The sequence below is a fragment of the Pyxicephalus adspersus genome, chromosome Z (assembly GCF_032062135.1).
Source record: "Pyxicephalus adspersus chromosome Z, UCB_Pads_2.0, whole genome shotgun sequence".
Lineage (NCBI taxonomy): Eukaryota > Metazoa > Chordata > Amphibia > Anura > Pyxicephalidae > Pyxicephalus > Pyxicephalus adspersus.
This window is the reverse complement of record NC_092871.1, coordinates 79,551,419-79,578,978: the sequence shown is the minus strand read 5'-3', so window position 1 is coordinate 79,578,978 and position 27,560 is coordinate 79,551,419. Positions and strand designations below refer to the sequence as shown.

At 39.0% G+C, this 27,560-nt stretch overlaps 1 protein-coding gene across 1 annotated transcript in view; it reads left to right on the top strand.

Moving 5' to 3' along the window:
- Positions 1–27,310, top strand: part of IRAK1 (interleukin 1 receptor associated kinase 1) — a 71,225-nt gene extending 43,915 nt beyond the window's left edge. Inside the window, exons 3-13 of the mRNA XM_072431418.1 lie at positions 3,968–4,132; positions 8,590–8,717; positions 9,616–9,795; positions 10,544–10,608; positions 13,210–13,324; positions 14,252–14,572; positions 16,739–16,804; positions 17,972–18,196; positions 19,624–20,164; positions 24,340–24,465; positions 26,892–27,310. Coding sequence (XP_072287519.1) covers positions 3,968–4,132; positions 8,590–8,717; positions 9,616–9,795; positions 10,544–10,608; positions 13,210–13,324; positions 14,252–14,572; positions 16,739–16,804; positions 17,972–18,196; positions 19,624–20,164; positions 24,340–24,465; positions 26,892–26,947 — 1,988 coding nt within the window. The 3' untranslated portion in view covers positions 26,948–27,310. The remainder of the gene's footprint in view (positions 1–3,967; positions 4,133–8,589; positions 8,718–9,615; positions 9,796–10,543; positions 10,609–13,209; positions 13,325–14,251; positions 14,573–16,738; positions 16,805–17,971; positions 18,197–19,623; positions 20,165–24,339; positions 24,466–26,891) is intronic.
- The last annotated feature ends 250 nt before the right edge of the window (positions 27,311–27,560 follow it).

Sequence of the window (27,560 nt, the reverse complement as noted above, 5' to 3'; positions counted from 1 at the left end):
CTCTGAACACCTTAGAATTCATTCGACTGCTTCTGTCCTGTGTCACATCATCGATAAACACTAGTGTCCCAGTGCCATGGCAGCCATGCACGCCAAAGCTGTCACACTGCCTCCGCCATGTTTCAAGATGATGTGGTATGCTTTGGATCATGGGCTGTTCCACGCTTTCTCAATACTTTTTTCTTGCCATCATTCTGGTAAAGGTTGATCTTGGTTTCATCTGTCCAAAGAATGTTTTTCCAGAACTGTGCTGGCTTTCTTAGATGTTTTTGAGCAAAGTCCAATCTAGCCTTTCTGTTCTTGAGGCTTATGAGTGGCTTGCACCTTGCAGTTCACCCTCTGTATTTACTTTCATGCAGTCTTCTCTTTATGGTAGACTTGGATATCGATACGTCTACTTCCTGGAGAGTGTTGTTCACTTGGTTGGCCGTTGTGAAGGGGTTTCTCTTCACCATAGAAAAGATTCTGCCATTATCCACCACTGTTGTCTCCCGTGGACGTCCAGGTCTTTTAGAGTTGCCGAGTTCACCAGTGCTTTGTTTCTTTCTCATGATGTACCAAACTGTAGATTTTACCATTCCTAATATTGTCGCAATTTCTCCAATGGGTTTTTTCTCTGTTTTTGCAGTTTAAGGATGGCTTGTTTCACCTGCATGGAGAGCTCCTTTGTCCGCATGTTGTCTGGAGACCTGCCACATACAAGCACCCCCCCCAATCAACTCCAGGCCTTTTATCTGCTTAATTGATAATGACATAATGAATGAATTGCCCACCCCAGCCCATGAAATAGCCTTTGAGTCAATTGTCCAATTACTTTTGAGCCCCTGAAATGAAGTGGCTCAGTGATGTCTGCTCTAAAACATTTAAACACTGATGCTTTAGTATCACCTAGCTTAATGTGAATGGCTGAACAATCATTTTGTTCAACCCACTGAATTAAAGCAGAAAGTCTGCATTTCAACTGCATCTGAGTTGTTTCATTTAAAATTATTTGTGGTAATGTACAGAACCAAAATTAGAAAAAAAAAGTTGTCTCTGTCCAAATATTTATGGACCTAACTGCACGTGGCCTTCAGGATGATGGCTCTAGAAGCTTGCATGCTCAAAACTGTTTGCCAGTGATGAAAGTTTATTTTGTATTTTGTTTTTTTTTTACTGTTAATCTCCTAAATAATCCTTATTATGTCATCAATGATATTTCAAGAAATAAAGCCTTAATAGTCCATAATCCCAGCACAGTAATCAAATCCCTAGAAGCCATTTATGATTTACAGAAGAGATTAAAACTTTACTACATACTTACATGTTTCGACCAAGCTAGACCTTAATCATAGTTTATACTAAATAGCCTTTAGCCAACCAAACAATGTAAACTGAAGAAATATTATACTAGCTTAAACTGCTTGAGGTTTGGAAACAAAATCTTTAAAACCAACAGAAAATTCTGCCTGGATAATCCCTAAACTAAATGTTTTAATCAGCTTCAGGTGGCTAGCAAACTCTGCGGGAAATAAATAAAACAATAAAAAATTTACAGCTTTAGGACAACTTCAGACAAGAGATGGGAACACAATTCCCAAGAGGCTCTGGCGGTTGGCACCTCGCCAGCCATTCACATTAGGCTAGTGATACTAAAGTATCTTGGTTTTAATGTTTTAGAGCAGACGTCACTGAGCCACTCACTATTAACGCCATTTATTACATATGAGCATTTGGGAATGAGATCCTACTCACATGTGGGTGGTTCAAGGGTCTGAGGAAGAGATAACTGCACTGCAATACCACCTGGCCTGTGTGTTAAAAAGCACAAAATTGCACTATTCATTGCTCACTGTAGCAATGATTTCCAATTGTTAATATGAGATAAGAGGCTGTCCATTCAAAACTGGTGTACAATTGGTTGGTGCATACTGAGTGCTAAGGAGAACAGCGCCTCAGTGGTATTCTTCTGGACAACTTTATAACATTTTCCAGTGGATACATCCTGGGCTTTCAGAAAGTGAATTGAATAACGCCAGGAAAACTGGGAAGGTGACCAGCAACATTGGCCAGAGCTATGGGAAAATGGGGAGCGGAGTTGAGTAGCTGCAGCTCCAAAGAAAGAGGGAGATAAAGGAAGAAAAGACCTGAGACAATACACTTAATATAGTCAAAGGCTCCAAAACACAAAACTTGTTGGTCACTGGTCACTAAGATGATTGCAAAAGCATAAGTATGTGTGAAACTGCATAGCTGTAAACTCCTGGGTACGCAGCAAACTGCAGCTGCGTTCCCGGGAGCAGCAAACCACACCTCGGGTATACAGATTTACACACAGTGGTGGTGCAAATCTTAAGAAAACAACTGTGCAGCCAAAATCGCATGCCAAAAATTGTTCCAAACCTTTCCTAATATCATGAACAGGGAAGTTGGTATTTCAGTTGACACCATGACTGGTACTGCAGGTTTCAAATTGCCTTTTTTCAGTTTTTGTAAATTGGCACAGATGTGTAGCATCTACAATATTTACTCTTTCAGTGACAATTTAAATCTCTGCAGATGTCATTGTATTAACTGTTCTCACACTTCTGTGCTATACTTCTTCCTGCCCTGCTTTCCTTGTAACTGCTGCACTTGCAGTGTTCAGGTCAGTGTCCTGTAAAAATTGAGTCCTGAGTTTGGAAATCATTACCTTTTGTGGATTCTATAGTATTTGGAAAAATTCTTACTTCAAAAAAATAAAATGTAACACTTCAATGCACTTTTGTGCCTCTGTAAACATCGGAGATGACATTGAAATTGTAAAATTGTGGCAACATCCAGTATATAGCAGGAGCATAGAACGTAAACCCATATATATCAATTTTATATTTTACCAGGCAGACTTTATATATTTAAATTAACTTTTGAAACACTGAATGAAGCTTGGTTGGCCAAGCGACTGTACACAGATTTGTTCAGCATTATTAGACTTGGAAGAAGACCAACAATGCTGGTGTATTATCCATTGGTGGGGTTTGGCCTCTTCTAAAATTTTCTTTCATCTCTCTCTAAAATTATTTTTCAAACTTACCCCCTTCTTGGCTAGGTCTTAAATATTTTTCCCTCCATCTGGCACTTGGTCCTCCCCTCTTCCTTGTTAAATATTTGTTTCATGATTCTTTTAGGCATATTACTTTTCTACCACAGACCCCAGACAACTAATGTACCGCCATTTTGTGCCTAACATTGTTTTGTCTCTTTATTATTCCATCTAGCTCATGGTTAAAGGTAGCTCTCCAGATTTTTCCCTTTTATACTGGTCCAGCAGTTTTACGTATCTATCAAATATTCGGAGCGCTTGCCCATGAGCTTTTGGTAAAGTCCATACATCAGTGTTGTATATTGCTTTGTTTAAAAAAAGCCCCAGTTTCCTGGTGGAACAACATTTTGACCTTTTTGACTCCCAATACATTAATGGACATGGAAGCCTCATTCATGAGTAAACAGCGACACAAGAGGACTTTGGCTCCATCATGGGATAAGACAGTGGTTGCCTTAGTTGTAAGCCCCCACATGTGATCCAGTTGATATATTTTTTAAACACCGCCACTATAACATCCTATCTACCAGAACTCTACCTTTTGGGCGCAGGGCTTTAAAAGGTATTATTTCTCTCATTTTTTTTTCTTGTTTGTCCTCTCCGATTTAGCTGTCCTATAAAGTGACAGAGTAAACATGAAGATATGTTAACTTGGTATCACTATTTTTAAGAATCATCCAGAACAACACCAGCTGTTAGTTATGTGTTGTTTTGGCCTTTGCATTTTAAAACATTGCAATAGCTTGTATTTATCAAAAGGTAAGAGAAGCCAGAAGCTGGTGAGTAATATATCATTGTCATTTGTGTTTGTTATAATTTGTTGGCACTAAAGGTCACAAAATAGTTAAACACAACATTTGGGAATCTTGTATGCTACAATCTTACCAATGTAATATCTCTCACCAGGGAGGTCAGATTACCTACCCCGTTTACCACCTCCTCAGAAGACCCGTCCAGTCAGAACACCTTCTCCTCCACCTCCCTACAACTTGCCCTGTACAGAGGAGAATAAACTGCAGAAGAGGGAGCCATCTCCGAGCCCTTCACACACAGGAACTGTGCACTCTTCTGGTACTTATTCTTTTTTATTTGTGTATTTACCAAGTGTTAAAATTGAAGCACCATTGTGTTTGTAAGGATACAAGCTGTTGGAAAAAGTTTGGAGATTTTTACATCAATTGCTTTAGATTGTGATCTGTTCTATGCCTGAGTTATATTAAAATAGGAACTAATATTTTAGAAAAACGCTCGTAACATTTTACAGTTCCCTATTAATTCAAAGCAAACTGATTAAACCATCAAATTAATTAATGGTACAAGTAGATTAGAGGTAATGTTATTAAAAGTGGGGAAGTTGGAAATGGGTTTGTAAAGCTAATAAAATGTGGATTTTTCCTGTCTTATTTCAAAGCCAACTAATGACACAGAACTAGATCTCTAATTGGACATGAGACAAGCCAATTTTTTTTTCGTGTTCTCCTAAAGTAGTTGTTTAGGGAATCCGGGTATGACTGCCTTGCTCTACAGGCACCCCAGTGCTCTCAATCAGCACTCAGGAACAGAACTGGTCTGATGCACCCCATTACCTTCCATGTGACACAATTTTGTGTGAGGATGTTGGTGATAAGGAGTGTGGCACTTCCCAGCTGTCCTTCTAGTGGCCGGAGAAGCTATCCTTCTTAGGTCATTTTTTGGCCAGTGAGGTCAAAAATGTTACAATTCAGCATGGAATGTACACAGAAAAAAAACTTTGAATGTTGACACCCAGTCCAACTGTTGACAGAACTATTCGGTGGCAAAAAAATTAGGTTGTCTGTGATTCTTTAAATTCAAAATAAGTTAAAATACAGTAGAAAATTCAGATAACTGGCACCCGACGGCTCAGCTTCCTTGATTGCTCCTGCAGCCCTAACGGAGCTGTGACATGTATTCTGCATCCAAGATTACATAGCACAGCTCCGCTAAGGCTGCAGGAGCAATCAGGAGAATGGAGCTGTCGGGAGCAGAGCAGAGCTCTGCGGATTGCTCGGCTCCGTGATTGGCTGAGAAAAGGAAAAACCCGATGACGGCTAAAGCATCATAAGGGTTTCGCTTTTCTCAGCCATTCAGCAATGGAAGTGAATATGGATAAGTCTCCCCATTCGAATCTAGTGCTGAATGGCTGAGAAACCTTCGTTAACCGGAAACTACACTATTCGGCTATTGCCCGTGGGTGCTGGATAAACGAGGTTCTCTTGTGTATGAACCACAAAAATTAAATACAAACCTAATTTCCCAAAAAAGTTTGTGACACTTTTTCTAACAATGCAATAAAACTAGAACCTGTCATTTATTGTCAGTGTTTTCTCCGAAAAAAAGTAACTCTACTTACAAATGAAAAAAACTAATGCCTGCAGCTCCCTCTAAAAATGTTGGGTTAACTTTACCATTGGGTTACATGCTCTTTTCTAATAATTACACTTTCTTACGCACCTAATCGCTCTCCTTATCTGTCATATTCGCTGATCTGCGCATGCACAGCTTGGTGTTTGGTGCCAGGATACCCAGCACATCCCCGCTTTCCCTGCAGTTGCAAAGAATGAATGAACTGTTTGCCTGCGTGTGAGTAATGTCATCCCCACCCGGCCAGTCAAGATATCCGAAGCGCCAAACAAGGAAGACGAAAGAAGAATATGGTAGTGCCTGAGACAGAATTGGGACAGGCCAGAATAAATAGGGTTAAACACTGATTTAGGCATTTGGGACCTAATGCAACTAATGGTTTCAATTTTTCAAGCAGAATTTCTGTATAAGCAAGCATGTTAAGGACTTTATTTCCAAAAAAAAAGAAGTCTTTTCTTTGTCATTTTGCCTGTTAAATAAAAGTTTGAATAGATTACCAAACTGCAGATTTTAGTTTTCATTGCATTTTTAGAAAGTGTCTCAATTTTTTGGATATGTGGTTTGTAGAAAGAGTAGTAGCTATATTCTAAAAAGGCCAATAAAGGCCTGACTTCATGCCCCTTGAAATGATGTAGCACAATCTGAAGCAGGTTGTTTAGGTGAGATATCCAAGATATACTTGAACTAAAATCACTTTTTGTGTAGAAATGGGCCAGATATCCCTTAATCAATGAACAGATCTGATCAGAAGCTACAAAATACTTTGGCTAAGTTTACTGCCCAAAAAGTATATTCTTTTAGCTACTAAATAAAATGGTTCACATCATTAATTTTGGGCAGGGTCCTCTCCTCCTCCTGTGTCACTGTCTGTCATCTGCAACCCTTATTTATTGTACAGCGCTGCATAAAATGTTGGTTCTATTTAAATACTGTTTAAAATTAATAATAGTTACATTTATTTGATCTGTAAAGATAAATGCAGTTTGCCATTCATCCGAATATCGGGAACACACCTAGCATTTAGTGATACACAGGCCACTCAGTCACTTTAAACTTCTGTTTAACACCTATCCCAAATTTCATGGCCCAGTGGGGATTATAAGATTATGGTAATAGAATAGGGTTGTGTTACCAAATTCTTTACACACATCATTTTCTTGTGCAATCAATATGTATCTTGATATGACATCATAGTGATTGAATTAGAATGACTTACCTATAACAATGGGGAACCCATTTTTTGTTGAGTTAGATCTCACACTTGTTTTTTTTACCAATTTTGGATAGTAAATCCAGTTTTTTGCTATCGCATCCAGTTTTTCTGATACAGGGTACCCTCCATTTTTGTCAAAAAAACATACACATTTTACATAAGATGAAAAAAATAATGAAATAATAACTTGAATGTACTGTTTATTTAAATTTCTTTTGTTCATACAAAGGATTTTTTGTTGCCTTGAGATTTTTTTTACAGTAAAACATTGGAAGATTAATCGGGTAAGCGGTTAAAGTAAAAAATTATGCCTATAGCTTTTCCTGGATCACCGGTTTGTAGGGCAGATCTTGGAGGCCAATTCCTTTCCACCCAATGCCTCTCACGAGCCCTGCTGTCCCACATGCACAGATAATAGGGATACTTGGTGTATCTGTGTTGCTGACCAAGAAGAAAGCAAACCATTTTAAGGTCAACACAGATGACCCAATTGTGTTGGTGATTTTGCAACAACTCAATGTCTCTCTTTATGTCAGCATATTCTTCACAAAGAGAAACTGAATGGCCAATTAGGACTGACCCAAATATATTGCCATTGTGAAGGAGGACAAACTTTAAGCTCCACTTTGAGCTATTGATGAATAGTCGCCAGTTTTAGATGAGTTATAGATTGGAATTCCCAACTCCTCCATTAAACCAGGTATGTTATGGCAATACACAAAGCAACTGACAGTTCTAAAGTACTGCAAAAATGCAATTTCTTTGGTTCAAAAGTACAATACCTTTGTTCCTTTTTCAAGTAAGTTTTTCTCACGCAATCTTGATGCTAGAAGTTCTAAAGCCTTCTTTGATAGTTCCAAATCATGTGCCAAATCACTCGACTCATGCTGATCAAATCCCTTACGAACAGAGTCCCCTTCAATTTCAAACTCTTCATTATTGTTGTCACCTAGTTCATCACCATAATCATATTCTTCAGGAGAGGGTAGTGTGACGAAAACTGGCACTGGGATTTCATCTGAATGAACTGGGCGTATAGCCGATGGTAGACTAGGATACTCTGTTACATTTATTTTTCTTGTTATATCCTGAAGTTATCACTATACAAAAGTAACAGTCACTGAAATGATCTCCAGGCTCTCGCCAAACCATAGGTATACCAAATGGCATCTTATCCCGTGTTCTCTTTGTCCAAATCCGTAAACCCTCAACACACTGTTTGCACAATTTATGAGGGGCCCAAGACTTATCTTGATCACCAAGTTTAACTTTGAAATACGCCAAATAGGCTTACTCTACAAATGTGCTAATGTTCGCCCTGGCTGGGAATGATGAAACTGCCACAGATATAAAAAAATAAATCAGGGTTGTTTAGGCATTTACGACGAGAAACAGCAGAGCCAAACCTGATCTGAAAGAAAGGAAATACGTGTGTAAGTAGAAAAATAAATTTTGTTTGTTCACGATCTAGAGCAGCGCATGACCTCTGACCACACTGTCTCGTAAATGAATAGCCGATACAAATCCACGCTACAGTAATCGCAATAATGTAAATGGTAGAGAAAAAAAACTTGACATGATAGAAGAAAACTACCTGCACTTTCAGAATCTACATATCTAAAATGTGTTCAAAATTGTTCCCCAGTGTAACCGTCATTAGTTGATGAATTACGCGGCTGCTCTTTGCAAGAAACAAAACATGAGGGGTGTAAATTTATGGGAGGATATATATATATATATATTAATATATAATAATGAATATATATATATATAATCTTCTTGCAATAGATTTTTGATTTCTGCAATTAAGCTTTATCCCTCATTATGTGGTTTATGTCTGATTCCCCCCCCCCCCCCCCCCACAAAAAAAAAAAAAAAAAAAAAAAGAATGTATATAAAGGTTTAATAAAAATTGTGTGTGCTTTATTTGTAGGACTCCCTCTACCTTTTCCTGGACCCCCACCACCACATCTGATAGACAGCAGTGTGTTCCCATCTCAGGTATCAAGTTCAGACAGCAAAATCAGCAGCACTAGCAGTAATATCCATTCCTCTGTACAGGTAAGTCCGCACCACTTTATGGCATATTAGGGTTTTGTGCAGTTACATAGTATGTCAGGTTGAAAAAAGACAAGTTCATCAAGTTCAACCACTAGGGAAATAAACATATCCCAGATATAAAACCATATGAATGTAGTTGATCCAGAGAAATGCCAAAAAATCCTGGTACAATTTCCATACTAATTCCCTGAGGCAATCAGATGTTCTCTGGATCAACGGTCTGTTATGTTTACTTTAAAGCCTTAATACCCAGTTATATTCTGTTCTTCTAGAAAAGCATTTTTCTTGAAGAATCGAATGGAACCTGCTAAAACTACTTCCTGAGGGAGCCGAATCCACATTTTCACAGACCTTACAGTGAAGAATCCCTTCCTTATCCGAAGCTTAAACTTCTTTACTTCCAGATGCAAGGAGTGCCCCCTTGTGCTTTGTAATGATCTTACAGTGAATATCACTGGAGAAGAGAGTTCTCTATATGGACCATAACTATATTTATATTTTTTTTTTTTTTCAACATATTCCCCTTAACGTCTCTTAAGGGAGAATAGATTCAGTTCAGCTAATCTCTCCTCATAGCTGAGCTCTGCCATTCCTTTTATTAGTTTAGTTGCCGTTCTCTGCACTCTCTCCAATTCCAAAATGTCCTTTTTGTGAACTGGTACCCAAAACTGGACTCCATATTCCAGATGTGGTCTGACCAATGCTTTGTACAGGAGCAGGATTAGGTCTCCATCTCTGCAGTCTGTTCCTCTTTTATTACAAGAAAGTACTTTGCTAGCTCACAGTAATAAGTACATGTTGTTTTGCTTTTTTACTGTGAAATTCTAGCCAAAAAAGACATTTTTCCAATATTTTTAGTACATAAATATATATATTTGTCATTTTGTCTCTTCTCCAGGAATCTTTTCTCTCCAATAACCTAGTAGAACCATCTCGAAATTTAAAGTGGAATTTTCAGGAGGTGCTGAATGGTACAAAGAACTTCTGCCAGTCTTTGCTGCTCGGAGAGGGAGGCTTTGGCTGCGTGTATAAGGCAACCATCTGGAACACAGAATATGCAGTCAAGCGTCTGAAGAAGGTATGCTGGACCTTTAGTTATACAATGGCTAGTTTGTATGTGGGTTTTTACCCTCTCCATTTTTTTTCCTAATGCCTTTGAAATTGAAGTTGGCTTGTTTTAGCTTTAATTGTTTTAACTCTTTATGAAAAGTTTCCATTGTTTGACAACCCCCACATTTTTTTTTAATCCAGCAAGGTCCTGATTGGAAGCATCACACTTTTTTGATCATCGGAGGCCTTAATAAGCACCACATGGTGATGGCTTCAATACTTCCCCACTCCTATCTAAAAAATTAAAAAAAAAAAAACTGTTTTGATCTTAGATATATTTTAATGTGTGGACAGCTGTCATGAAAGTGGTTATTGCTTTCCCTATTTTTTAATGGTGATTGGATTACTCACATGCAATGGTTCTCATCTGATAATCGGCTTAAGGCTGATATCAGATGAGAATCGTGCCTGTGTGTTCGTTGTTTATCATCTGATCGTCCATCAACCATGCTGGTGGATCCACGGATGATGGACGACGAACGTTCGTAATGCAGGTGAAGGGGAGGGAGCGCAACGGGTTGTCGCTCCGTTGTTCTCGCTCTACCCTCTCTATAGAACAGAATGGCGCTGTATGTACAGCACTCATGGCACTGTATCTACACACTTTCAGATCCTTTCCAATTATTGAACGTGTGTACTTGGCCTTTGACGTGTCCCATTGTTATCTGTATTTGTTTATAAGAAAAGCACTGATTGATTGTCTTATCTACCTGTAGGATTCTGAATTGGAATGGAGCACAGTGAAGAAGAGTTTTCGAACAGAGATAGAGAAACTGACATGGTAAAATCATGTAAAATAAAGCCATATGATCTATTTTTTTTAATTTGCACAAAAGGCATATACAGAATGTATTGAGCAGACACTATATGAGACACTGTAGTAGAGTAGTGAAACCAGCTTTAGTTGTTCCCACGGAGGCTAACCCAAGTGTATGGACTTACAATGCCAGTCCTGGGCGAAAGGGTAGGCAGAAAAGGCAGCCACCTTCAGCACATCAGATGGGGATGGGTGCAAAAAGTGCAAAAAAGCATGAGATTTTGCAACCTTTGCTGCTGAAATAGTTTGCAGATTGTAAGGGGACATTTTTGCCATAAATGACTGGCCCAACACTGTACAAAGCCATCAATATTTGAACTTTAGAAGAAATATATGAGTGTGTTTTTTTTAGTTATTTCAATACATTGTTAACTTTTAGGAGCCAATCTTGATAAGTTGGCAGGGTGTCGGTATCCCAGAACTGAACTCGGCTTACATGCAGTACAGAAGTAGCAGGTGTTTGGCTTCCATCCACTGCCAAGAAAGCCAAGCATCCTAAAATACATTCTGGTAGATCTAAAAAGTTTACAGTCTGCAACACCCTTAACCTTTAAATAACAGTAGCGTTTAGGGACAGTTGATGAATATATTTTTAATTATTTTTTAATAAGGTCAACTGTTGAAATTGCCATACAAAAAAGCTTATCTGCCAAAAAAAAACATACTTGGATGTACATGAAAATATAATATAAAGTATACAAACAATAAAAGTCATACAAGTCATTTACAAAATCATGATTAACAGGGTTGCATGAGTCATTTATGAGTCAAAGGGTGAGTTATAATAACAAAAGTAAACATTAGACTCTATTAGAGGCCTATGTCACATTAGTGAAAAGAAAATGACTCATGACTCGATGGGAGTCCAATGAAGTCCTCAAAACTTAATCCTTGGGGTGTTTCAGTCATAATAGTGAAATAGGTTCGCCTTCCATGATTCTGCATAGATACCAAAAGGTATGGTGCAAACAGTTGTATTAATTAGTTTTTGTGAGATGGTTAAGGGTGTTAATAATGCTTTCCTAAGTTTCAAAACCTGTCTGAACCATTCCCGACCACGATTAAAAAATGTTTGTAAAAACCACTGGTGTAAGCTTTGTCTATACCACAATCTTTTCTTTCAATCAGTTTTATTAGTTTTTGAACATCACAAACACATACAAAACAATGCATACATAGTAAACAAAAAAAAGACCAGTATAAAAGAAGACCTTTTGCAGAAATACAATATAACACAATTGTCTTTTTTCGTATATAAACCATCGTCTGTAGGGAGGGGGGGTATTTATAGGGGAATCTAGGGAAAGTAAAGGGGAAATAAAGGGAAGGGGGAAACAAAGATTTAAGCTAAGCTTTAAAACCAAGGTGTATATATCGTAAATATTTAGGGTTGAGAATAACAAACCAACCAACATTTGTCACATAGAAAATCACAAGAATAAACACAATTAAACCATGAAAATTTTGTTGTTATTCTTTCTATCCATTCCAGGTAACCCTGGGTATACCACAAGGGCCCCCGTGTAAACAACCTTTAAATAGGAGGGATATCCTTGGGGTAGAAAAAAATATAGGTTTAAGGGATATGGAGATACCTGACTGGCCCAGTAGTTGCTCGTTCACCAAACTGTAAAGGAGTACATTAAATTCGATCCCATTTGCACCCCAGTCCTCTGAAGGCTTATGGCCACAGAGATTTAAATTGGGGCGATTCTTTGAACCAGTCCCAAACGGACCACGTCAACTTGTATTGCTCCATCTTATTCTCATCTTCCGCAACCAATAATTCCATACGCTGTATCCGTTCCAATTCTGCTAGCCATTCCCTCATAGATGGCGCTGTGGATTGTTTCCATTTTCTAGGGATAATCGTCCTAGCCGCAGTTAGGAAATGCCTAAGTACATCTCGCTTACTAGCTTTTATAGAACCAGGGAGAATAGACAATAAAGACATTTTAGGTGACATTATTATATCCGAATCAGTTACTTTGTTATATAAATCGGTGATCTGGTCCCAGAGTCCACGAACCTCTGAGCATTATACCACAATCTTTTAAGACCCCTCTTGTTTAGTTTTGTTACATAGTTTGTGTACAGATTGCATAAAAATGTAAAATATTTGCAAGACAATATCACTAAAATAAATCCTTGTTTTCCCTAAAAAAAAATTCTATTACTTTTTATGTAAAGACAAAGTTGTTGCTGGGGGATGAAAAAAAATGGCCCAGTAGCAGAAATATAAAAAGTGTGGGTGTGGTTGCTTACTTTTCTCAAACCTTGCTCATAAAAAAAGAAAAAAATACATTTTTTGGGACACAATGTTTTGTGTGACTCGAATATTGGTGATTGTCAAAGAGAAGTGCGACTTGATGTGTCTACATTTGTGCAGTTCTCTTTTAAAGTTAAATCTGGATACAGCTGTACAGTTTGGCGGTTTCCAGGAACACATGTTTCCGATGATTCAGTTAATGTTTTCTGCCACTGATCCTTATTTATCCCAATCTGTCCGTGCTGATGTGAAGATGAATCGATCAGCTTACATTAATTTCTGTGACTTTTCTGCAGCCTTCGCCACCCAAATATTATTGACCTGGCCGGCTATTGCATGCAGGGAGAGGAGTACTGCCTTATTTATCTATTTCTACCAAATGGTTCTTTGGAAGATCGACTACACGACCAGGTATGACCAGAATGGTGGGGCTGTGTGCGATCTGAAAAGCTTTAATACATCCACCAAAACTTTTAGCTTTTGCTGTCAGGGGTTCTAAACCTTCCTCTGCAATGTTTTTACAAGGGATATACTAAAGAGATTACCCATCACTTTCTCTAACAATGAGAACAGTTGAAATTGGCAGGAACCTGTTAAAAGAAATAAATAGACTGACATCTTGCCATGTACCCATGTTTTTGTCTCCCTACATCGTACAGGGCTAATCAAAGCATAGCACTGACTGTGCAGAGTTGGTCTTATAAGCATTATTTTTTGCACAGGCAACAGCAAGGCAAAGCCAGTCTCATATCCTTACTGTCCCTGGCCCACCTATTAGTACTGTGAATCACAGAGGGTCACCTTTTAATGCTGGCAAAATTGCCACCCCTACAGACTGTGCCAGTGTTAAATACACAACTGAAGCACCACTCCATATGCAGACTCCAGAAAGGCTTTGTGTAGTTTTGACACTAAAAGTCATTTGGGTTTTAGTAAAGAATTCTCCTATGTAGGGCTATATGGAAAAAGGTCGAAAACCAGAAGAAAATATTTTGGACCATGCTGAATTTGCATAACGCATAGCTTGGTTGAAATACTTTCCATCTGTGTGTCATAGGAGAATATTTCCCTCTCTTCCTATCCCATTGACCCAAAAATGACTCTAATTTTCCAAAGTTAGAGAAATTCTCAACTCTTACTGGAACTGGTATCCCTGTTGAGAGACTTTCACATTTTCTTCCACTTTTAGGTAACACTTATAAAATGTTTTTTTTTCCCCTGAGCTTTTTAAGGTAATAAAAGTAATAGTAATAAAATGTTTTGATATGCTATATTTTACATTCAGCACACCTTCATTTTCATTGTCTTTGTTCCTGTTTTACTATGCGTCTTTCGCAGGGCAGTTTTCCAACCCTCTCGTGGAAGCAACGCCTGAGTATCGCACAGGGTGCAGCTTGTGGGATCCAGTTTATGCACATGTACCAACCTAGCATCATCCATGGAGACATCAAGAGTTCCAACATCCTCCTGGATGAGGCCTTAATACCCAAAATAGGAGACTTTGGTCTTTCTCGATTTAGTCGGTACACGTGTGATGCAGGCAAAAGTCGCACTTTAGCACGAACCAGCACTGTGAGGGGTACGCTGGCGTACCTACCTGATGAGTATGTGAAAATGGGGAAGCTTACTTTTGAATTAGACACCTACAGCTTTGGAGTGGTGAGTAAAAGCCTTTCCTCACATAACAAAAGCAGGTGTGTTTGTATGACCTTGCTATTAATCATTCTCAGGGCCCATGCATAACTTTCTTTTAGTACACAGGGTGACTGCTTCATGTGATGTAGGGGATAAATCTGTTTTTAAATAAAATGCACAATCAAATTTATAGAGCATGAAAGGGTTAAAAGGGGTTTTAGAAGTTCTAATGGGCTTTTCAGCTATTGGGTTCTTTCAGCACCCAAAAGAGAAATCTGCAGCAGTAACCTCAGCACAAGGGGGGCTTTTGTTCCTCAGCCAGTGTGGGCACATTTTCATCTATGGAGTAGCATCTAGAAGCCGTGCTGTTAAACACCTGGATGCCAGATATAGATGAATATATTTTGCTATACATAAATTATTTAAAGGATTTAAATCAAAATCTGTATGACTATATTAGATAAGGAAGAAGAGAAACAGGAGGAGAGATGACTTAAATATTCAAGAATGTCTCTTGTTTCCACAATAATAATGAGCAAATATTGGGAATTGGCATGCTGACTGCTGAGTGAGTGCTTCATTTAGGGACCAGAACAAGGATCTTGTGTATGCTGCAAAATGAAATTGATATGTATGTGTGTGTGTGTGCGTATATGTATGAGATATATATATATATATTACAATCTATCTATCTTAATTGCATCTGTTGTAATGCTTTTTCTAACTAAAAGGCCTCACTTTGCAAGAGGCAATATTAATTGGCAAAATGATACATTTTCCAAACCTCCTAGTCATGGGGTTTTAGATTACCTTTTAAAGATCTTATAAATGTGTAAATTATTAGGAAGGTCAGCTTGTATTTTGTAGCACTTCCGCATTCTGTTCTGCATTTTTGCTTTTTCTGAGTGTTTATGTTGATGTTGACCAGGGGTGTAAAACTCTGGCCCCCAACGTCCTTTTTTATTGGAATCCTAAATATGAGCTGCAGCTGGCCCACCACTGCATTGAAATAGCGCCGCTACTACAATTCCCGGCATCACTGACGTCTATACACCAGCGGGCTCTTTGCCTATGTGTGGCCCCGCATCGGACTGTTTTATAGACGCAAGTAATGCAGGGAATTTTTGTAGCGGCACTATTTAAATGAAGAGGGAGTTTCAGTGGTGGGCCACTCATAAGATTTAGCTCCACATTGGCCGCGTCTGGCATTTCCAGCACTCCCCCTCAGCTGTACTTTTCCTTGCTACTCAAAGGCATGGACTGGAATGGTTGGAGCTTCATAGAAAAATATTGTTGTGTTTATTGTTAGCCTGTGCAAAAAAAGTTACCATTGAAATTTGGCTACCATTGAAGGCTACAAATAGAGAAAGAGGCATAGGATTTTTTCTTAAATAAAATTGAAAAAAATATTATGCCTCTTTCTCTAATATAAGCTTGTTCCAGATTGAATGTGAAGCAAAACCTCTTTGTTTCCATATGAAAAGGGTTTATATCTAATGAGAAGGAAAAATTTCCTCAATTTTTTCAATAAATTTCCTCAATTTTTTCAATAAATTTCAAGGTTGGCTTGGGACTTTGTTTCTAAGTTTTTAATTTTGGCCCTCTGTGTATTTGAGTTTGACACCTCTGGTGTAGATTATTGAATGTCAGGGAGCTCCTACTCCCCCTAGTGGTAAAAAAAATCCTTTTTTATTTTTATCTAACTTTGCTTTTGACTGACAAACTTGAAATCCTTTCTGTGATTGGAACGGAGGACAATCTAAAAGGAAGTATAGCCAACTATAAAAACTTTTTCCTAAACAAAATCACGAGGGCTAATCGCAGAACAACCATAGAACAGTATAATTACCTCTTCACAAGCACATTGTATCACTGCGCCTTCCAAACAGATTGTATTTTGTTCTAATGTTTGTCATGCAGTAGGTTGAATAGTCAACTGCATGTAGCTCCTCAGAACCTGAAATCTTTCACGGTTTGAAACCACTTATCATTGAAATTCTTTAATTGGTTTCAGTGGTAATTGCCATGGACTGGTCATAAATTAGCAGCTGGCAGGCAGTGCAGCTGCTGGGTAACTGCTGCGAAAGCATTGATGTAATCCAGCTCCAAGTCATATTTGCTGAATTTCATGTTAAGATTGTGCATATTTTTTTTCCCTGCACATTTTACCTGTCTCATTATTTGTTTTAGGTCTTATTGGAAATACTGACGGGACAAAGAGCTGTAGATGAAAGCAGTTCTCACACTATATATCTGGTAAGATTTTGACTGTTTTGAAAAAAAATTATTGGTAAAATGGCTAATTTAGTTTGTAAAGATGCTTCCAGGTTAAACTGCTTCTTCCCTGCATTAAGGAATCCAATACCTCTGCATTCCTGGGACCACCATCCTTGTTTTTCTATGTAATGGTAATCCCAGGACCCACCCTCTTCTTTTATGTCGTGGGGATTCTGGGACCATCCACCCGCTTCTTTTATGTAGTGGGGATTCTGGGACCACCCACCCGCTTCTTTTATGTAGTGGAGATCTTAGGACCATCCACCCGCTTCTTTTATGTAGTGGGGATCTTAGGACCATCCACCTGCTTCTTTTATGTAGTGGGGATCTTAGGACCATCCACCTGCTTCTTTTATGTAGTGAGGATTCTGGGACCACCTACCTGCTTCTTTTATGTGCTTCTTTTATGTAGTGAGGATTCTGGGACCACCTACCTGCTTCTTTTATGTAGTGGGGATCTTAGGACCATCCACCTGCTTCTTTTATGTAGTGGGGATTCTGGGACCACCCACCTGCTTCTCCCGAGTAATAGGTATCCTAACATCTTTGTATTTCTGGGATCACCCTCCTTCACCTTTAATGTAACGGGGATCCCAGAACCACCCATTGCCCCTTCCATTTATTGGGGATCCTGAAACCACCCACCTACCCCTTCGATCGCATAGTGATCCTATATATATATATATATATATATATATATATATATATATATATCCAATCCAATAGTAGACCTTTCAAGCACCCAAGACACATTGGCTGCAACTAATTGTGACTTTAACAACTAGTCTGGTGCTTCATCACCATTTGTCTACATGCGACATACACCCTGCTGCTTTTGTAACTCATTGGAGCTGCTTGAAATTGGTTCTCAAGTAACCAAGCCAGAGTTATCAAATACAGCAGCCAAGTTCCTTCCACCTCCTCTGGTTCTGTCAGGTTGCAGAGTTTGCAACTTGGAAATCTCAGCGTTGTAATCAGAAATGTAACAGCTTTTGACATTTTTAAGGATTCCTTGTAATGTCCTGCTGCAGGCAATGCATGGAATTTGCTTCCAGTTTTGTGTGCAAAATCACATTTTATTTTAAGCAAGAACTGTAAAAGCATGATTTCCAGTATAGTATATACATGATCGTTGTGTGTTTGCAGAAGGATTTAGTCAATGAAGAGGAAAGTGACAAGGAAGTGGAATCTAGTTTGGTAAAAGGAGTCAGCAAAGTGTCAGAAAACAAGCAGACCCGGGCAGCTTCTCGTATCTGCCACCAGCATCTGGACCTGAGGGCTGGAATCTGTCCTTTAGAGGTTGCCCAAGACCTTTCTCTGCTTGCTTGTCGGTGTTTGGGTCGTCAGAAGAAACGTCCGAGTATGGTGGAGGTAACCGTTTACTTATAAATGCATATTCATTCCTTTCCCTCACTATTCTTTAGGAAACAGGAAGTGGGTATATATTTTCTAAAGAACACTAATAGCCATTACACTACTTTTAAAATATGTCATAGGTAATATTGCTGTTGATGTCTCCATTTTAAAGATCTCCTATTTCCTGTCCAGATGATTGAGAATACATTTCCTAATTAGTGACAGAGAAGTAGAAATAAAATATGGGGCTCCAGGTTCTGTCTAACTGCGGTTACTTAGCCCCTACACTACAAAATAAAATAGCTAAGGTTAGCTTTAACACCTTGCACACATGCATCAGGATTGGACTGACCTATGGGGCAGAAACTGAGAAAAGTGCACACTTTCTCGTAACTTATCGACCTGGTCATTAGGCAAGGAGCATAGGAAAGTCCTGTCTGCAAAGCTGCGAGCATGCAGCGCCTGACAGTGACAAGTTCACTGTTAGTCTGCAGACCAGGAATGCTGAGGGGGAAGATGGAGCCGGAAGAGGAAACATCACATGGATGTACATGGTACAGTTTTGTACAGTGTACTTGTTGGAGGAGCCAGTTGTAAGTAAAGGCAGTCTGTAAACAGGTATGTCGCTAAATGAGGAATATCTGTATCATGTTACATCATGCAGTTAGGTTAAATGGCTTCCCCCAAAAATTGACCTTGTATTAATGATATTTGACTATGGTAGGGACATTAGATTGTGAGCTCTTTTGGAGGACCGCTAGTGACATTACTATGGGCTTTGTACAGTGCTGCATAATATGTTGGCTCCATATAAATACAGTGTAATATTATATAATTATTTGATATAGGGAGCTGCAGTACCAAATGTCACCACTAGATGTTAATCAGCATTAACTTTCTGACACAGATATGACTTTATATTTGTGTGCACTGTGCTGATTTTATTGTAGGATAACACAATTTAGGAATCCAGAGAGATGAGTCATCCATCTTCTGCAGCTTTCAATATTGGGGTGGGGTTGAGTAAGGGTGAACGACAGTCTCAACACTGTGAAGCACTGTGCAAATCATACAGAACCCCAAAATAATATTTATATTAGATGACTCTATATGTATTACCATTAATACCTGACAATGACTTCTCAGTAAAAACCACTTCATAAGAACGTATTACTTTATACTAGAACTCCAGGCAAATGGCTATGTGTACAGCTAAAATAAACTTCACTTGCTGCTAGGCGTCTGCCATATCAAAAGGAGGGCAGCTTGGCGTCACTTGTATCTCTCCTATGTCAGGTTTCCTGTGAATTGGCATACATATACCAGCCTTTTGCAGAATGAATGTTAGATAAATGATGTGTGTTATATAAAGGATGGAATGTTCTAAAATCTTCCTTTTTAAAGGGACCTGAATAAAATCTGTTAATGCTCCTTGTTTGCAGGTGTTTCATGAAATTAAAAGGCTGCAGGAGCTTTTGACTTCAGTGGAGATGGGACATGATGGCAGTGACCCCTGTGCTGCTGCTTATGCAGGGTCAAGCTCCTTTCCTCCAGTTTCAGGCCTCCTTTCCAGTCTGCAAGATTCAATCCTTAGCCCGCAGGAAAACACAGACAAATTTACCCCTTGTGCCCTATATGTGAATAACCCAGCAAAAGGCAGTGTGCGGCCCTATAACTATTCCAAAAGCGAGGAGGACAAGCCCAGCAGTCTCTGTAGTTTGCCTTCTTGTGAAAGTCACGGGACCTTTCAGAGGACTCGGAATCAACCAGTAGAGAGTGACGAGAGTATTCCTGAGTTTTATCCTTCCGAGGGTAAACTGAACAAGCCGCAGTGTAATCCATTACAAAGAGGCGCCTTACAATGCCGGAGTACACCACGCCTAGCACCGAACCGAACACAAAGCCTTGAACCTGTTCTTGGACAATCCTTTGGCTCTGCGCAAGGGGGAAGCAGCTTGTCATCATCTGGCTCATCATCAGAGGGTAGGTTTACTGTGCAGACTGAGATATGGTAAAGTTTGGTGACTCTACAAACATATATGAAAATGTACAAACACCCCTAAAGTCATCTATTTGTTTTTCAGGCAAGCAAAGTAACAAGTTCACGCCTTATAAATTTTTCCTTTTGCTCAATTTCTTTACCATTCGGTTTTGCTATGAGGAGAGTTTTCTAAGTCAGCAGGGTATTGGGTAAAAGTACCAGGATTGTGTCTCTTTTCTTACTAAAATAGAAAGTAAAGGACGAGTGCTTGCCATCCATTGTCCAAATGACCGCCCTGGCAGATCAATGGACGAGGAGCGCTCGTAATGAAAGTGAAGGGAAGAGAGCACAGCGGGGAGCTGCACTGCCACACCCCCCCCCCCCCCCTCCATAGAGCAAAATGGTGCTGTATGTACAACACTCGTTCTTGCATTGTGCAGTCGTTTGGAAAGGATCTTTACTGATTGCACGTGTGTACTTAACCTAACGATAAGTTAGGCCTAATGTACACAGGCAGATTTTATCTTCTGTTTTGTTCCCCAGTCTGATAAAGTTATTGGATCTGAAGTGAACTCAACAGCTGACTGATCATGAATGCTTTTTGAGAAGCATTTTGAGAATATTGATCAGGCATGAAGAGATTGAGCATGTGGTGAAATATTGATTGGGAAGTTTGTCCTGTAATTCACTCCAGCTCCACTTTATGTTCAGAAATGCAGAATAATGTGCAGGTTATGTTTTTGGCCTGCTGATCAATTTATTGCTAATTATAAAAATGATTCAGTTGGCCAATTTTTAAAGTTGACCATGCCAGCTCAGTTGGCTCAGTGGCTAGCACTTTTTTTCTTCTGAGCTCCATTCCAGGTCCAAATCTGGGCCAGGACACTACTTGAACATACTTTTCACATTCTCTGCACATTTACGAGGGTTTCTTCAAAGCCTTTTCCCCCCACGCCTCAAAAAACAGGTTAATTGGCTCCCCCATAAACTGATTGTGTTGCCAATTTTCACCAATACCAGGGGGAAAGTGCAGAGCGAGCTGTAGGCTCGTAGTTCCATTGGATTAAAAATAAGACTGTAATATAAAAAATGTACCGTATTTTTCGCCGTATAAGACGCTCCGGAATATAAGACGCACCCAATTTTAAAGGAGGAAAATCTAGAAAAAAAAGATTCTGAAAGATTATTCCCCTTCTGATCACTCATGTGCCATTCATACCGGTATTCCCCTTCTGATCACTCATGTGCCATTCAAATTCCCTTTCTGATCACTCTGTGCCTTTCAAATTCCCTTTCTGATCACTCTGTGTCATTCAAATTCCCCTTCTGATCACTCTGTGCTTTTTTTCCACTGTACGGCAGTTAGGACAGGGAACAGCAGGTGGCGCTGTGCTTGCTTCTTTCGCTCTGCTTTACAGACAGGAGAAGACACGTGCTGCTGCCAGAGAGAAGAGGAGACAGACGCTGCTACAGCCAGAGGCACACGCAGGATCGGGGATCGGGTGAGTATATTATTTTAATTATTTTATCACACCTTTGTCATATAGGACGCACTAACTTTTCCCCCCCAGTTTTGGGGAAGAAAAGGTGCGTCTTATACGGCAAAAAATACGGTATATTCAAACCTCAGAAGAAAATTGGCAATAGTTGATTAGTGGTCAAGTCAGGGTTCTGACCTCAGTCCCACAGAGATCCTGTTTAAAAAAAAAAAAAAAATGTTCTGCATACAGCAGTTGTCCTTAATACCCCGTCACAATGGTTGGTCTCATCAGCAGCTACAGAAACATTTGAGGTTATTGATCATTTTTCAATCCTTATATGCACAAAGCACATTTGGGTGAGATCAATTGTTTAACTTCAGTTTTGAGATTGTTTTCTCATTTCTTGGCTTCATAAGTTAAAATGTCAAATGATTGAGCAATGATTGTTTATTTTGGGACCCATATGGTTTACTTTTTTTTGTATTGCCTTTTTGGCTTTTTGTGCAAGATGTGCTGTTTTAAGTTTCACCACCACTTCTCCTGATAATCAGACACTTGTTAAAATTGTTCTAATTTATTGCAATGTACATCAGGTGAGAAGGTTTGTATCTGAAAAATCTTTTCTGAAATGAGATGGAAGGGGTAACATGAATGTTAAAGTTATTTCTAGGTTTGTTTTTTTTATAATTCTTAACTTTTTTTTGAGGCTGTATTTTGAATATTCACCTCCACTTCCTACAAGGGGCCTGATATATTTAAACTCCCCAAGGCCGGAGAGAATACACTTTCCTCAGTGATGCTGGGTGATACAGCAAACCTTAAATGGAAGTCATTTGCTAGCAAATGTTTTGAATCTCGGACCATTTCAGGTTTGGTGGATCACCCACTTTCACTGATGAAAGTTTATCCTCTCCAGGGCTTTAATAAATCAAGAGATTAATTAAACAGAAAAATCTGCAACATGGACAGACAAAAAAGCCAGCAAGGGGTCCTACCCCTTACCCCATCAAAACTCTTTGAATAGTTTACCAGACCAAATGGGAGCAAATTGGAGACGTTTGAGTTTGCATCGCCCTTTAGGTGTCTCACTGAACATGGCTTTGCTATCTAGTGACTTATTGGAACAAACAAATATCCAGTGGAGTCTAAAACCCGTGAACTGTACTGCAAACTAGTTCAAAGTCATTAACTCCATAGTGGAGCCAGGATTATGGCAGCCCACAGCTTGCACCTTTAACAAAAAATAGGCATTGACACCTCTAACATAAATCAGGCTGATACTCCTTGGCCTTTTAATTCTGCAGTACATTTTTTCCAATGAATTTTAAAACCATCCCTTAAATAGCCGTTTTACACCCTTGTGTCAGAAATTCATGCACATAATGCGCTGTGTTAAAAACGTGACAAAAGATGTGTTTTGTGCTCATTTTACATGTAGTTTCTCCCTGGAGGTTAATAGGACCCCTATCTTTTTTTACAACAAGGTACCACATCCCCAATAGCTATAGAAGAAGAAGAGTACAAACACAGGAATTTCCAAAAACAAACTTTCTGTGTCAGTACAGAAGTTAATTAAAATGTATAGGTCAAACACTGCATACCGTTCATAAGGAGTCCATCCAATCCACCATTTAGTGATTCCACAATAACAAGGACACATATAGGACTAGTTTACATTAGCAAAAAAAAATGTGGCTTTTACTGCCCCTGAGCACCTGCCTTAGGTGTGACCACTGCTAGGCATTCTTTCAAGTATTTCTGCCAACCAGCACAGCGGTGCCTTTTTTACCTAAACAGATTAAAAAAAGCTTGCAAACACTTAGATGTTTACATAAACAAGGACAAGTAGTTTCAATTCTATAAAGGAAGTAACTGCCTCAAAAAGCAAAAATGTGTGTCAATGCTGCCACCCCCAACTGCCTAAAAAGTGAAAAAAAAGAAGGGGGGGAACTTTTTCTAATTTTACCTTTTTATGGAAGAAGTTTTAAGCTGTTAAACTGCTTCTAGAAACCACTAATGTGAACTAGCCCATAGAAAGAAATATAGAAATACATGTATACAGGTAGTCCCCGGGTTACATACCAGATAGGAACTGGAACTGTAGGTTTGTTCTTAAGTTGAATTTGTATGTAAGTTAAAACAGGTACATTATTAAATGCAATTAAGACAGATGTTTGTCTGAACATATTATTAGGGAGCGTGGTGTCAGTTACTGTATAAAATCCTCACTGTGAGCTAATCACAAACAAAGGGGAAAAAAACTTTATGGAGCCTAGACATTCAATAACTTCCAGAGCAAGCTGTGCTATTTAATAAGCAAAAATAAATAAGTGCAGAGTTTGTCTTGGTCATTAAAGAGTTACAAGAGGCTGCAGAATCAGCTCACCCTCCTAAGATCACCCACAACCTCAGCTGTGTTTAGCAGAAGATTTCTTTTGCAAGTCATGCAAACTGTCCTCCCATCCAGCCTGTTCGTGTCTACGGGGCGTCCATAGGTCTTATGTCCTTAACTCGAGGACTACCTGTATAATTTTTGTTTTGTTACATGTGACTGTGTTACTGTGTGACAATAAGGATTCTCACAGTCACGCAGCTCAGGACAGTCAGGAAAGTAATGTATTTGAAAGCGATGCATTTTTATCATCTAGTAGAATATTTGTTCTCTACTACTGTAAATGTCATCATTCTCTTTCCAGCCATTTCCATGCCACATCACCAGATCGTCATGAATCCAGCCAAACAGAGATTTGTGGAGCAGTTGGCTCTCTATGACCAGGGGAAAATAAACAGCCTAGAACTGTTGTACTCTGGAAACAGTCCAGGTAAGCAGCTCTGCCGAGGTCTTTTGGCTCTCATACTCTACTCAAAGGTTACTCTGATCACATTTTTACTGATGCACACTTCTAACATTGACATACCATTCCCTATATAGGTATATAATGATAAATTACATTTATAAGTGCCGAAACAGAAGATAGCAAATTCCCCTACCTATAAGTCTTACATACTATGCCACATCCCTATGTTATCATTGAATAGACCAAAATAAAAGGTGAGAATGCAAAACCCCTTCCTCGGGACTTTTCAGGCATCTCAAATAATTTACAATGATCACAGTTTTTTATAAAAAAACATAAAATACTAATTTACTCAAGATATAATTAAAAAATACATATTATCCACTGTATAACGTTTTGGATCTCTAATATATCGATGTTAGATATACATTCTACGCGTTTTGTGGTGCATTGTTCACTTCATCAGGAACATAGACATCGATACAGTAAACCCCAAAGACTACACCCGAGATAGAAGTCAGTTCTTTCATAGAATGGTAAATAGGGTAGATCCGGAACACAGCAGAAGAACCAAATAATACTTTGCTTCAAATTTAATATATCACTGATTACGGTACCAACATGATCAGATGCTACCTCATACCCGTCACTTGGATTCAGAAAGCAGCTCAATGCAGTTCTTATAGACTTAGCCAATCAATCTAAAATTTAGCTTGTAGGAAAAAAATGCAGCAAACATGTTTGTATATAAAAAAAAAGCTTTTGGGGAGATGTTTGCATATTGTACATTTCATTTTGTATTTTTGTGCTGCTCCTTGTTACTTTGATTAAATTTAGGCTTAAGGATGGCCAGGTTATCCAGAGACAAGGTGGTCAGCGTTGGGAAGGAGGTGCCTTTAGATAAGCTCACAATGGCTGCTGGTTGTTGGTGAAAGTCTACACTGGCCTTTCCTAACCTGGATTCCCTGGGACTCCAGGGTTCTTCCTGCACTTGCTAGGGGTTCCTTGACCTATGGCTGATTTACCCTTGGTATGATGATGCCTGCAAAGTTCTGGAGTCTTTGTCACTTCCATAACCCAGTGGCATGACACCAATGATCTTGGAGCGGTTTGTAAGGGGTAATTGTTACCCCTAACCACAATGTAAGGTTTAATATTCTCATAAACCCCCAATTAACTGCTTGAGATTCCCCAATATCTCCAGATTCTTTCTAGGGTTCCTTGAAACTAAAAAGATTGAGAAATGGTGGTCTAAACCATTAGCCTGTTGGGGGGGGGGGGTGTAGGGCTAAATGATTAAGCATTTCAGAAAAATTTTTGATATAAATATAATAAAGTGTTCAACCTCAATTTGTTTTTTAAGCTGGGTGTGAGGAAAAAGCTGCAGGGGGGTGGCAGCCCTTGTATTGGGACCCAACTTATCAGTAACACCCATAAACAGCCGGGTGGTGCACCCGGCTAAAAAGGGCTGGGGAAAACAATGAAATATCACAGATTAATTGGGGATATGCTAGCTTTTATTGGGGGACAATTTCTAGCAATTGTGAAGGTAAATAACACACCACACCCCCATTTTTATGAATTTTTTTTTCCTAAAAAACTGGAGTGTTTTAGTGGATAAGTGAAGATTTAGAAAAAAAAATTAATTATATAATAATTATAGAGGTTAGTATATCCAACCAAAAAAAATGTGAGGAGTACGGAGGGGAAGACCCTTTAAACAGGGACAGTTGTCAGGTATGGCATTGAAAAGAACAAAGACCTTGTGATATCTACAGAAAAAACCCTTGCCTTAAATTATATATAATAATTAAAAATGTCATTGGTGTGTTGATTCGAGGGTTGAAGGATTCGGGGACATTAGAAGGCAAAATTGTGCTTCAAGGGGACTATGCATTCATGCAGACTATAACATGGGGAAACATTGAAATAACTTTCAGGTCTTCAGGGAACTCCTATATCCACAGATCATAGTATATTAGTGTGGTGGTCAGTGGAAAGAATTCCACTTACATTGCTGGCCAGTGGGAAGAATGTCTCTTTTTACAGATACCCAAGTAGATCATTGGTGTCAGATATAACAAATATGAGTCACAAACGGCCTATTGCTTAAGGAATACCTAGCAATTTCTGGAGGAACCCTAACCCTGCTTTAAAGTGGGTGTCAAATATAATAATACTAATAAAAATAAACAGATCTTGAGTTTGCCCACACTTTAAATGCACAGATCTCCCAACGAGAATGTTGAAGTTAAGTTTTGGTATAAAACTTAGCTTGACAGCAAACTTCAAAAACTGAAATATTGGGTTTTGGTCAGTTTAATTTTTGTCCAGTTTTTCTCAATCTGCAAATCTTTGTCTGCATTGTACTGTTCACCAACATGCACACAAGCAGGCTCATGTTAGGAGGCAGTATTCTATTATTAATCCAACTCTCTGTCTTTCTCTAGATAACCGCTTAGAGCCCCGAGGGTATCCAGAAGAAAGTGATGACTTTCCCAGTTAGCTTCTTGGCAAGCCCGCCATAGGGGAAAGATATACTACTTGGCACAAAGTTCTCGTTCTCCATGCAGAACCTATCTACAGGAAACTAAAATGAACATACATGATCAAATGAGAAAGGATGAGGTTTTGCTCATCGGTGGAAATGTTAGGATTGAACCTGGAAATCAGTATTCTGTGCCCAGTCGGAGCAGGAAGGGCTCACTCTGTTTGTGTTCTGTAAAGCTTTGTTGTCAATTACATTTCCTCTACACAAGACAGGGTGAGCTTACCGCTACGTACTGACGGCTTGTCTGTTTATTATAGTAAAACATTTGTTGGTATTTATTTTTCCTTTTTTTCATTAAATAGATTTTTGTGCTTTAAATTTTGTGTGCTTTTTGGTTATTTTTTAATGGTCAGAAACTTTTTTATTGCTTGACAATTGTACCTTTGGTGCAAGTTGTCCTTTAGAACACCTGAATATGGCCCAATTGGAAAAATAACTTCCTTCACTGCCCCAGTGATCTTTATTGTGCGGCCCTGTCATAGTCACAGCCTGAAAGCATCCTTTCCAAGTCTTCCTACGTCCTGCACATTGCACCTCAGCCCTTTTAATTCCTTTGGGGATGCTGTAC